This window comes from Argiope bruennichi, chromosome X1 (assembly GCF_947563725.1).
Source record: "Argiope bruennichi chromosome X1, qqArgBrue1.1, whole genome shotgun sequence".
Classification (NCBI taxonomy): domain Eukaryota; kingdom Metazoa; phylum Arthropoda; class Arachnida; order Araneae; family Araneidae; genus Argiope; species Argiope bruennichi.
The window spans coordinates 111,152,693-111,165,720 of NC_079162.1; the positions used below are offsets into that span (position 1 = coordinate 111,152,693).

The 13,028-nt window shown below is 27.5% G+C and overlaps 1 protein-coding gene across 2 annotated transcripts; it reads left to right on the forward strand.

Moving 5' to 3' along the window:
- Window positions 1–560: 560 nt before the first annotated feature.
- On the forward strand, window positions 561–12,485 carry LOC129959480 (translocator protein-like). Of its 2 annotated transcripts, none has more exons than XM_056072330.1 (4): window positions 561–698; window positions 1,158–1,259; window positions 8,405–8,620; window positions 12,036–12,485. In XM_056072330.1, exons 2-4 carry the CDS (start codon window positions 1,158–1,160, stop codon window positions 12,204–12,206), a joined length of 489 nt encoding a protein of 162 aa, XP_055928305.1. In that variant the 5' UTR covers window positions 561–698; the 3' UTR covers window positions 12,207–12,485. The 2 variants fall into 2 exon arrangements, with proteins under 2 accessions (XP_055928305.1, XP_055928306.1); XM_056072331.1 differs by lacking the exon at window positions 561–698 and adding an exon at window positions 844–992.
- The last annotated feature ends 543 nt before the right edge of the window (window positions 12,486–13,028 follow it).

A 13,028-nucleotide genomic window follows, 5' to 3' on the forward strand; every position in this document is an offset into this window, starting at 1 on the left:
GGAACAATACAATAAAATTGGAAACAGAACACTTAACGTCGAATTCCGAGAAACTTAACACTGTCTTTAGAAGCGCTGAATCACCAAGTACTACTGTAACAAAGCAGGTCAAAAAAATCCATTGGTGTAATTCCCAGAATGAAAATGCAGCCTCTAATGACACATAATAAACAAAATTCAAATCTAGGAACTCAACAATTTTATATAGAAGAAATTTTCATGAAAATCAGAAATTAAGTTAACGTTTTTAATCTGAATAATCTAAACCAAATTTAAAAGATTATTTCTTTATTTAACTAACATATATTTATTTCATCATAAAGTTAATTCAATATTATTCATTAGGTTATACTTTTATCAAATATCAGTTTTATATTTCATTTTTTAATCTATATCCTTCTACTTTTTTTAATAAAAAATTTAATTAAAAACCCGAGAAATATTTTAAAAAGAACATTATTCTTAAGCTAAAAACAACAAAGTATTATTTTTTCTTACTTTTACAAATACTAGATGACGCCACATAACATTGCTTATTTTCCTACTCTAAATTGTATAGTCACGTGGCAAGCAAACATTTCCTGGTTAACTTGTGTATATACAATAAGATTGTCCGCTGAGTGTTGAGTTGACCTTTCTCTACGTTAAGGAATATCTGTTATTCCACCGATACCGGGTGCTGGTCAAACATTTTCAAAGTGTGTATTCTTTTTTTCATTCCTTTATATAACGAATTCTTAGTTTTAGCCGTGATTTATATAACTATCTTCGATGTCGAATGTTTCATAACATTCAAAACAAAATAACACGGAACAGAGATTGTAGATGATTATCTAATCTGAATACATGAGGAAATGATGAAATTTTACCGGTTTCTCATTCAATACTCAGTTTTAGACGGTGGGAGTTGCGCGTGAGTTTTTAACCAAAAGTTTAAACATTCTTTTTTCCCCCAATAAATTCCGCCCTTATCAACGAATAAAGCCGGGAAGGTTTGTTAGTGGAAATTTTGTTGCTGAGTAATCATTACAAATCTAAAAATTATTTAATGTTTAGAACTTTTTTTGAGAGACAGATTTTGTATGATTGATTTATGTGCATATGTTCAAGTGAATTCTTGATTAATAACATCCTTTTTTTTATTCTAAAAATTTTAGATGGAAAAATATGGACCCATGGCGGGAGCTATTGCTCTTCCTCACATAGGTGGTATAACTGCTGCTTTCATTACAAGGAAAGAGGTTAAAACATGGTATGAGGTAAGTTGTTGGTTTTGATGTCTATAAAAGTTTTAAAAAAACTGAGTGTCTTTCTGTGTTATATCGTTTTTTTATAATCGTGCAGCCTATTCGTTGATGGCTATATGAAATGAATCAATATCGCATAGAATAAAATAATTAGATTGAAATGATATGAAACTAAATGTAATATTTTATAAAATTTTACATTTAATATTATATGTTTTAATTCCTTATGTTCTTTATTAATCAATGCATCTTTTTTCATTTTGTGCGATTTTGATATAAATTTTTGAATGTAACTTTTCCTTAAATTATGAAATTATACTATATTTGCACAGATTAATTTGAAACCAATCTCACCTTTTTTTGTTGTAAAATAAAAAAAAGTAAAATGTTAATTTATTAGTTATATCTAGAAGTGTAAGTGAAGATTCATTCCATTATTTTTATCATGTAACTTTAGTTTGCTATGTTAAATATTTTCATGATTATCATACAGATAATTTGTACAAATATGTTTCACTCGCTATCTGTTTACATTATTTTCAAAACAGGAAAAGGAAATATTAATTATCGTGGCGCCCTCTTGTGTCATCTTGAAATACACGATCTCAGTGAAAATTGAAAGGACACACGATTGTCAACAGATCATTTGACTTCTTATGAAAAATTGAATGTAAACAAAGGTGTTTTTCGTGGAGAATTATATATCGCCGAAATCATGTTGACACTTTTTTTGATTTTCATGTTTTTCCGGAAGAGTGAATAGAGCTTTTGTTCATTTTCTAAGTAATGATTTTCCACTTGACTGACGGCAAATTCTTGATCCTCAATTCTTGTCTTTTGCCAGAAATAATTGCGTCGAAGGAAAATTCTGATTCCTGTGAGGGAAAAATTCCAATTAATGATTATGATTTCTAATACAGAATATTAATTTTCCGATTGGAAGGTTTATGGTTCATTTAACTAAAATTTTAAAGTGTGCAGAATTTTCAAAATAAATCATAGCTAAGATATAAAATTTTACTTGATTTCAAGAAGTCTCGGTTATATTTAGTGTTGAGAGCTCCATGTAGTATGATCCAGGTCCTTAAGATCGAGGTAGAATCCTTAAATGCATTGCAAATGTATCTCAGACTTATATAAGCATGCTGATAATCATTTAAATGCGGTGTAGCCTGATACAGTTAAAAGCTTGCAAAGGCTAAACGTTTTTATACCTGTGTGGCGTGGAAGTTGGAGAATAAGGCGTTGTCCTCGACATCTGATCTCGAGGGCAAAAAGGTTCAAAATTACGAGATCCATCTTTAAAGAGTCATAAATTTAACTGAACTACCATTCTCAAAAGAAAAAAAAAATGCTTATTTTGTATATATTTTTTAATCTTGAAAATGTACTGAATGAACATTTTTTAAATAAAAAAAGTATCTAAAGAGCATGCAGAGCAAAAATTTGTGAACATTGATTTTAATATCAAACTCGCTTCAGAGTTTTGGTTGAACGTCGTTGAAAAGATACTGTAGAATTTCAATTACCCAGATTAATTGATACCAGATCTGACGTGGGTATTTGGATAAATGGCGAGGAAAAAAAGAAGGTTATTTCTTAAGAAAAGAAAATGCAAAATTTATTTATAATATATCAATTAAATGACTACAAAAACCGCATTGTTTGCATCTTGTGCACTTGCATACTATATTAAAATATCAGTCCTATCAAAGTCGGTCGTTTCGCTGTATTTACTCGTTTGTACAAGGAAAGAGATTGTTTTTGTTTGCCCTCTAAACGATGTGGAGGCCTGGGCGTCTGTCCGAGTGCAAGTAGCGCGTTAACTAAAAAATGTAAAGAGCTAGTTAAATAAAATTTGGCACACAGTTTTATCATCTAAGATCTGTCTCAAAATTTGAATCAAATCTATCAATATGTTGATCGTCTGTTGCCTTGCTCTTTCGCATGTATGCAACTAAAAAATACAATGACTTAGATAAATCAAATTTGGTTTATGATATTTTTAGCTAAATTGCAGTTCTGTGTCAATATTTGGTTTGACTCATGTGCCAGACTATGAAAATAAACATCTGAGCACTCCTGGCGTTCACAGCCTTACTGAAGATTCACACTTTTTATGCGGGACGATGGGGGTAACACCTTTATCAGGTATCAAATTTTGGTATCTATCCGTTGAAAAAAACGGTATCTAAAATTCATATCCAGTTTTCTTTACTACTCTAAAAGCACAGACTCATGTGCTGGACTATGAAAATAAAAATCTGAGCACTCGTGGCGTTCACGGCTTTACTCAAGATTCACAATTTTTATGTGGGAAGAGGGGAATAACATCTTTAACAGGTGGTATAACGAGAAAGTTTCGAGGAGATGTCTCCCTAAGACTAATAACTATTTGCTAGTGAAAAAAAGAAAAACATTTTTATGATTTCATTTAGAAAACCATTTTTATAATTCAGTTCATAAATGGAATTGTTCTTATTTCCTTTGTTTATCTGGTGAATCCTGAAATAGATAACTGCTATTACACCTAGAAAGAATGAAATGCGCTTATCTGTTCACATTATTTTCTTTATTTCGTGTTTTTATTCTTTAACAATGAAATGTTACAGATACAATCATTATTCAGATTTGCCATGAAAAATAAACAAAGAAACATTGGAAATAACGCTTCCTTATGCATTGTGCTCTTATCTTAATGGCCTTTAAAGATAGTTTAAGAATAACTTCAAAATTATATTATCTATTGTTGTAAGTATGCAAATGGAAATGATAGCTTTTCCAATAAAATTCAACAAAATTTACTTAGATTTGATTGCTTTTAAAAAAAAAAAAGATAAGAAAATTGATAGCAATTTAACAGAACACAATGCAAGGGGAAATTAAAAATATAGTTATATTAAATATAATAATAAAATATAAGCATATAATAATAATAATTAAAGAAGTAATAAAAATTGAAGATAAATTATAATACAAGGTAAATTATCGTAGATAAAGTAGAGGAAGATAAATTATCATTATCATACTATATCATATCACACTATACAAGTGAGAATTCTGATAAATTCTGATTTGCAGGAATTTCTAAAATAATATCTTAGTTCCGGTGCACACATGCGATCATTTCAGAATTGCTTTCTGTTAAACAGGAAGAAACTCCGGATTTTCGTTTGTTTGACTGTCATGTTTTTAAAAAAAAATCAAGAGAATAAAAGCAATGTCTAGTGTTTGGAATTTAATTCGATCAAAAAATTTTTCACATCTAATACAAATTTTCTCTTTTGTGCTTCGACTGATTCAGCTTATATCTAAGTTCTTTGAATATTCGTCACTAAAATTATCATGCCAAAACATCCATTTTCACAAAGTAGATTTCTTTTCCAACGTTTTGTATAAAATATAGTTTAGAAAATAATTTTGACTTAAAAATTTTCAATAGAATTCGCTGAATTACTATTTTTAATTCAATTTCTCTTTATTTATATGTAATTATTATTTATTTTTCTTTGTGTTTTTTTCAGCTTTAGAAGCGCGAAAACAAACAAAAAAATTAATTAATTAAAAAGGAACATAAATGGGACCAGAAACATTTTGTGGCTTCTAAAAATTGCATCACGAGTTAAAAAAGTTGAGGCTACGCTTTATTTTACATTATGCTCTAAATTTAAATGTAGTTTTAATTATCTTCTTATCTTCATTGTATCTTATAATCTTCACCGGTTTGAAATAATATAGAAACGATAGGAAAGACATTTCAAGCGAAATCAGTAAAGTTTATAAAAATACTTCATGAAAAGTCCTTGAATGTTGTATATTTATGAATGAAAGATGCGCTGTTTATCTGATCAGACGATTTGATTAACTGTTCAAACAAGAAGCACCAAAATGTGAAACATCTGCCATTCCTGTGTTCGACTCCTCATACGTCTAACACGTTCTGTCGAATCTTTTGGCATTAAAAAAGACAGTGATCCTCAAAACTAGACGGTTTTGTGGAATAAAGTTTTTTTTGTTGTTATTTTGCTTGTTAATCTCATTAATTTAATTCATATTTATTTAGTTCATTATTCTTTACTTTTTTTTTTTTATTTTTCTATACATCTTACAAGTTCTGTCGAGAGTATTTTTGCATTAAAAAGGGCATTGATCATCAAAACTCGTCTGTTTTGTGGAATAAAAGTTTTTTTTTTGTTTTACTTGTTAATCTCATTAATTTAAGTCCTATTTATGTAGTTCATTATTCTTTAATTTTCTTTATTTTCTTGTATCCGTTGCATGGAAAGTATTGTAATCACTAAAACATTCAACGAATCTACTTGTCTTAAAGATAAAAAGAAAAAGATTTATTTTTTCTTTTGAATATCTGCCTGTTAATATGGTAACTCAAAAACTCAACAAGCAAAAAGAATGCAATTCAGTTTGTTGTCTAACGAACTGTAGATTTCTGTCGAATTTTGGTCGAAATATGTTGACATAAAGTTTGGCTGTCTGTGTCCGTCCATATACATGTCATCGCGGTAACTACAGAATTCAAAGAGCAAAATAGCTGAAATTTGGCATGTAATTTTATCACTAGAATTTCAATGCCTCAAAGGTCAGACCAAATTCGTCTATGGTCTGACTGTGTGTAGGTCTGTCTGTTAGTGTGTGTGAACTCAAAAATACAAAAAGCGAGATGCATGAATTTAATGTATTGTTTTTGTATCAAGACTGTAGATCTTTTTAAAATTTTGTTCCAAATCAATCAAAAGAAAATAATATTGATTGAAAACGATTTTTCAGTTCTTTTTGCTTTATGGCAGAGTTTGATACAAAATACAATGGATGGCAGAAGTATATTTGAAAATCGAGGAGAGAGTTAATTTCAGTGTTTATTATATTTGTTTTCTAATAGTCATTGTTATTTAGATATATTGGAAGACTGTTTTGATTTTAAACAATGACAAAATAACAAAACTTGTGTTGTTTCACTAGACTTGAAAGTATTATGAAAGTTTTTTTTTCCTTCGAAATTTGTTTATTCTCCTTTGAAAAAGAAAACTTCCTGCCTGAATTGCAGAACTATTCGTTAATTTGTTCACATTTTACAGTGACAGACATTTGTTATGTAATCTGATAGTGCAGAAGAGGAAAGATGTTTTATAAACCTTTTAAAAGAGTTAAGAGGAAAGTCTAATTGGATTGTAAGACTTTTAACTGTAATGTCCAAAACTTAGTGCGATTTAAATTCAAGGCTGTAACTCTTTTGCTCAATTGTTTCGTATTTTTGAAATTTTATCCTGTTTTTATAACGCTTTGCGTTATTATTATTATTTTTTTAAATCTAGTTAGCTATTTTGTCAAGTTATTATTTTACTAAATCACATCTGTATTTCAGGAATTCCAAGAAAGTAATTTTTGAGTTCAGATAACCAAAATACACATACGTGATTTTTTTTTTTTTTTTTTTTTTTGCTCAGAAAAGGCAAAAGAATATATTTTCCTCTAGAGAACGTCATGCGGAAGGGATTGCCTTTGTAACGCTATTTTCTTCTAAAGATGCTTTTTAGTTTTTTACCATTGCGATTCGCAACATACAAGTTGTTTGTTTGGTAAAAATTTAAAAAAAAGAAAAACGAGATAATTTCTCATAAAATTTGTAAAAAAATCAAATAGTAATAGTTTAAAAACTTAAATGCCCCGAATTTATTTAAATTTTTCTATAATTTAATCAGTTTTGTGTTAAAATTTACTTTAGCATTCCGTTCTGTTCTGATACTTCGTTTTTAGTTTCGTTCGATGAAATATATATATATATATATATATATATATATATATATATATATATATATATATATATATATATATATATATATATATCAAAGATTTAAGGCATCGTTTTTCAATTTCTTTAATTCATTTCATTTCAACTATTTGAACTTTGTCAGCTAAAGAACAGATTTACTCTCAAATAATATTATTGCTATTGATTCTGGCTTGCTTGAATGATGATTGATGCATATTGCGGATGATGATTGATGCATATGCATGAATGATGATTGATCCCTAAATGCATATTGCGGAATAAAAGCAACCGATTTCTATTAGTAACTGAAATGATTGTACTAAATTTAAAAATGATGAGACATCATTAAAAGAATAAGGAAAGAAAGAAAAAAAAAACTACTACTTGGTTCTATTTTAAATTTTTGCTCATTTTTGTGTCATACTGAAAACAAGATTTTATTTACGGCAGTACTCACAGCTTGTAAATACAGAATAAATAGATTATGTGCACTTTGTCCATAAAAATTTTATATAATTCCCGTTACGGGGCTCACTTTGTCTAGAGTTTAAAGTAAAACGCCACAGCTGACCAATATGAAGTTTACCGTATCAAGTTAAAAGTACCAAGGTTGAGTTGCGTCTTGTTTCAGAAAGCCAAATCTGGTGCTCAACTCATTAACAGAACATAAGTGTGTTTATCTACGAGTGCCATTTATATTTCTCATATAGAACAGCCTAATGTACAATACTGAACGATATTATAATTCAATATTCAGCAATATTGTACAGTATTATATTTTATTATTCAATACTCAGAAATATTGTACAATATTATATTTTATCATTCAATATTCAGAAATACTGTACAATATTGTGATATTGTTTAACATCATTCAATATTGTATAATATTATATTTTATTATTCAATATTCAGAAATATTGTACAATATTGTGATATTGTTTAGCATCATTCAGTATTGTACAATATTGTGATATTGTTTAGCATTATTCAGTATTGTACAATATTGTGATATTGTTTAGCATCATTCAGTATTGTACAATATTATATTTTATTATTCAATATTCAGAAATATTGTACAATATTGTGATATTGTTTAACATCATTCAATATTGTACAATATATTTGTGTTGAAAAGATTATCCAATACATTTCATTTAAGGCATTATTAGCAATCAATATCGTGTCTTCCAAACTTTTTTGAAATTTATTAATACTATTATAATTTTATTATATATACTTTTATAAAAGATGCATTTTTAAATACTTTGTCCATCAAATTATCCACATAACGGGGATTAGTTTAAAAGTATTTGGAATATTGGTAAAAAAATTAGTGCATTGACAGTTTATTTTCAAATATTTTCAGACTCTTAAGCGCCCAGCATGGAGACCCCCAAACTGGGTATTTGCTCCTATGTGGACATCATTGTACACAGGCATGGGATACGCCTCATATCTTGTGTGGAAAGAAGGTGGTGGTTTTCAAGGACCTGCTAGATTACCTCTGATGCTTTATGGAGGAAGTCTTGCTCTGAACTGGGCATGGACACCTATATTTTTTGGGGCTCATAAAAAGGGACTGGTAAGTTTTAAAGATCATTCAATGTATAAACTCAACTCACTCTACAAACTTCATCATCTCAGATTTTCATAAAATTTGACTCATGTTCTTTTTATATTGACTTGGGAAAAATATCAAATTTCATATAGATATGCTAGCTTGTTATTGAATTATGGTTATGTAAAGTTTCAAAAAATGTGTCCAAAAACAGTGAATGGAAGTTTTCAAAAACTTCCTTTGCAGCTTTCCTAATCGAACTATATAGCTGGGAGTGATGTCATATTACAGCATTTTTTATATTCTTCCTTCGATTATAAAACATGATATAAGCTAATAAACAAAAGAATTTGTTAAAATCTGAATACAAAATTTTAATTTTTTGAAGTACTTATTTTCAAATTTATTCCATGAATAGTTAGTAATGTTGTAAATTATTTGACAAAATTTAAATTTAGAACGTTTATGGGTTATGTATTAGATAATTAACTAAAGCTTTATTTTTCACTAATACCCAATATTTATCATAATAACACTTTTGTAAAAATTAAGTATGAAAGCTAACCTGAAGAAAACAATACAGTAGTGACTAAAGTAAAAATTTTTATTACTAGTAGTATATGTTTTTCATCTGATGCTGAATTGTTTGTTTTGCATACGTCTCTTTTTAAGTGTAATTAACTTCTTCCAGTAATAATCATAGAATTTACTTTTACCAGAGTATTCACTATCGACGTCCATAAAACATCATTTCTTGGATATGAGAATAATGTATGGTCCAGATGAGTGGAAAAAAATTATCACTTCATCTTCTTCATTTTTCCGTGAAACAAATACCGAACCATCAGTTTTCACCATAGATGACTATGACATGACTTAATATGTTTTCTAATTTCAATTTATCTAGGGCTTTTAACACTTCCTTTTCCACTCTGTAAATCATCTGTAAAGTATTCACCAATAGGTTTGATGTATTTTCGTGAATGAACAAGTGGTATTATGTTCCTTGAACAGACAATGCTTGATCAAAAATTTCTTACAAGAACAAATGTGATTCAACATATTCCTCTTGGGTTGAGTTGGCAAAGTCTACTTTAGCAATATTTTCAATTGTTTTTGCAAGGAGTTGTTATGAAGTTTGATTTTGGCTTTCATATATGACTCCCTCTTCTGTCACAAGAATCTTTTTCATGTGCAGTAGTTGACAGTGCCTTTTTCCTTTCACTTTAACATCTCCCTCATGAAAGCTGAGATTCAAAAAGTTTATTTGTTTATTTATTTGCAGCAGATTTATCTGGAAAAAAATCTTGTTTGAATTTTTTGATATGTTTGGATATTAAATACTGTTGTATCAATACTATATGTATGCACTGTACATACCACATTTTAATTTAATTTTCAACAAATAACACATCAACATAATAAATTCATAATTTCAAGAGGATTTACAGCATTTCTAACTATTTATTGAATGAATTGGAAAATATGTGCTCATTAAAAAATTGAAGTTACAATTTTTTATAGAAATTTCAATAAAACTTTTTGTATATTAGCCTATATGACGTTGCATACCACAAGACAGAGTATGTAAAATACTGTTAAATGACACCCCTCCAAGCTTTATAGTTCAGTTAGAGTTGCTGGGGCCTTTAAAAAATTCTACTTGTCGTTTTTGGAAAAATATTTGAAGCTTTGCATAGATATTCAAAAATGTGTTAACCCATCTGAGTGAAATTTGGTATTTTATATGAAATTGAAATTTGATATCTTGTCTTTTCAGATTTTTTGAAAATATGAGATGGCAAGATAACTTTTGTTTTAAAAATGTGTTAATTTGACTTGGAACTTATTATGTATTTGACTTATTATGTATTGTTTATGTACACTTAAATTCATTTGAAAAGTATATTTTTGATCATTTAAATATAATATTTATTTTGAGTTAATAAAGTTTTTTCATGGCAATTATTATTATAATAAGCTTCAAGTAAAACATATCAAGGCAGTGCAGTGAACATTATAATATCTATTATGTATTTAATTATAAATGATTGATAGAATAAAAGATTATAATAGTACCAAAAGAGTAAATTCAGAAATATTGCTGTGTGAAGTATTTAAAATAAGTAGTTTTGGAGAATAGTAATTCATTTTTTTTTTATTTAAATGTAACTATAGGAAATTGTAAGCAAATACTACAAGAGATTTATATTTTGTATATATATATATATATATATTTGAGAGAGAGAAAGTAGCTTATATCACTGTAATTTTTAACCCTTCCCTGTAAATAATAGTGCATCTTTTAATTATTTAATCGAAAAATCTTTGATACTATAATAATTAGTTTTTTTAACAAATAATTATTGTGTTTTATATAAAGAGGAAGGAAAGAAGATAATTATTCATCATGGAATAATGTATCAGGATTTAACTCATTTTAAGAGTATTACGATTAACCAAAATTTATGTTTTTCTAATTATCTCTATATTTTTCTTAATATATTTTCTCTATATTTATTTTAATGTATTATCTCTATATTTATCTTCATCACAATTTTGTTTTTCAAATTTTATAACAATTCTACAGAGAAAATTTCTTTTGTATGTGTGTGTGTGAATTTTCAGTGCAGGTGAAAACTATAACTGAAAAAGTACTTAATTCTTTGCCATATTTTTTATTCTAGCATTATTTGGTCTTCTTTAGAGAATTTTATTGTATTTGTAAATAACTAATAGGTATTCGCTTATATTTTGAAATTTTGAAAAAATATTATTACTGTTATATTAAAATATTATTTCGAATTGGCTAAAACATTTTGATATGAAACTTTGTACAAGTTTGGTACATCTGCAATAAAACTGTTGTATATAATATGTGATTGTTAATGTTTTTATAAAATGGCTTATACAATTAGCTCAAATTATTATTACTTAAAAATGTGTTACATATTACTTTCTTTAGTCTTTGACATACAGCATTTTGATATGTCAGCGATGCTATATTGGATGACCGAGAACTAAAAATGGTACAATTTGTAAGTGTCAAAAGCAAAATTGTTGGGAAATGGCAAAAAAAAAAAAAAAAAAACTATTTGATTTATCCATACGAATATCACATTAATGACATCTATTCTTTCTCTTTTGAACAACTTATAAGATTATTCAGCTATTTTTTACATATCAGTAATCATTGCTCATTTGATACTTTTTTTTTTCACATTTACTGCATCAGTAAAGGAAAAACTGCAAATTAAATTTTTTGTCAGTTAGATCTTTTATCCTTTTTTAGTTTCTAGTTGTAAAACAAAGAATGTGAATATTGATTAATGGAATATAGAGCTTTAAATTTTAATTAATATTTATTTTCATTGTGTTTTACAGTAAATTTATGTTCACAATTATGATATTTAATTCTGTAAATTTTCTCCTGTTCTAGGCTCTTGTGGAAATAGCTGCTCTCTGGGGTACAATTGGAGTTTGTACATATACATTCTATCCAATAAGCAAGACAGCAGCATATCTAATGCTACCTTATTGGGCTTGGGTGACCTTAGCATCAGCTTTGACTTATTGCATATGGAGAGATAACAGGGATAAAAAGGATTAAAATGCATTTTTAAAATCAGTGTTGAATTGCATTTAAATTTGCATTATTATTATTGAACATGGATGCTTATAATAAATGTAGAGTTTCGTAAATGTTGAATATTTGTAATGAGATTTTTGAAATGTTTCTGAAATTATTTACTGAATGTACAATTTTGATGATCACTGTATATTGTGTCAGCAGCTATTTTTCCCCCCTACAAAGTTAATATACATTAGCGGAACATTTTGTTCTTGACCATTTAAATATATTTTTAGAATAAAAGATACAATTTTTGAACACTTTTGTATTTTATTTAGTAAAAAGCTGAGACATTTCGCTTATCATATAGTGTCTTACCTGCTAGTAATTTGAATTTTATATCAAAGCCTGTGCCTAAAGAATATAAAACTTATGTTCCATGTTTATAAAAAAACAATAAAATTACACATTGTATAAAATTCATAAAGGTGATCAATTTTAAAAATTTTTTATTTCTGTCTTGTTCTTCTTTCCATGTATTTCATATTCTTTACATGGTCTTATATCTACTCGTACATGAATGTGTTTTTCTGTTGAAAATATCAAAGTAATATTTTTTGATATCTTAACTGACAATTAAATTATATTACTAATTAGAATAAATAAGAGAGTGTTATTTCATTTGTTTCTGTTATTCTTTTACTAAAAACATTTTAATCATTTGTGAAAAAAATGGAAAGTATATAATAGATGTTTCACTGATAATATTTTCAAAATATAACTTTTAATAAATTAGTTTATTTATTTAGAAATATTTGAATCCTTAATGATAAAAAATATGTATACAGAAGACAAGATTTA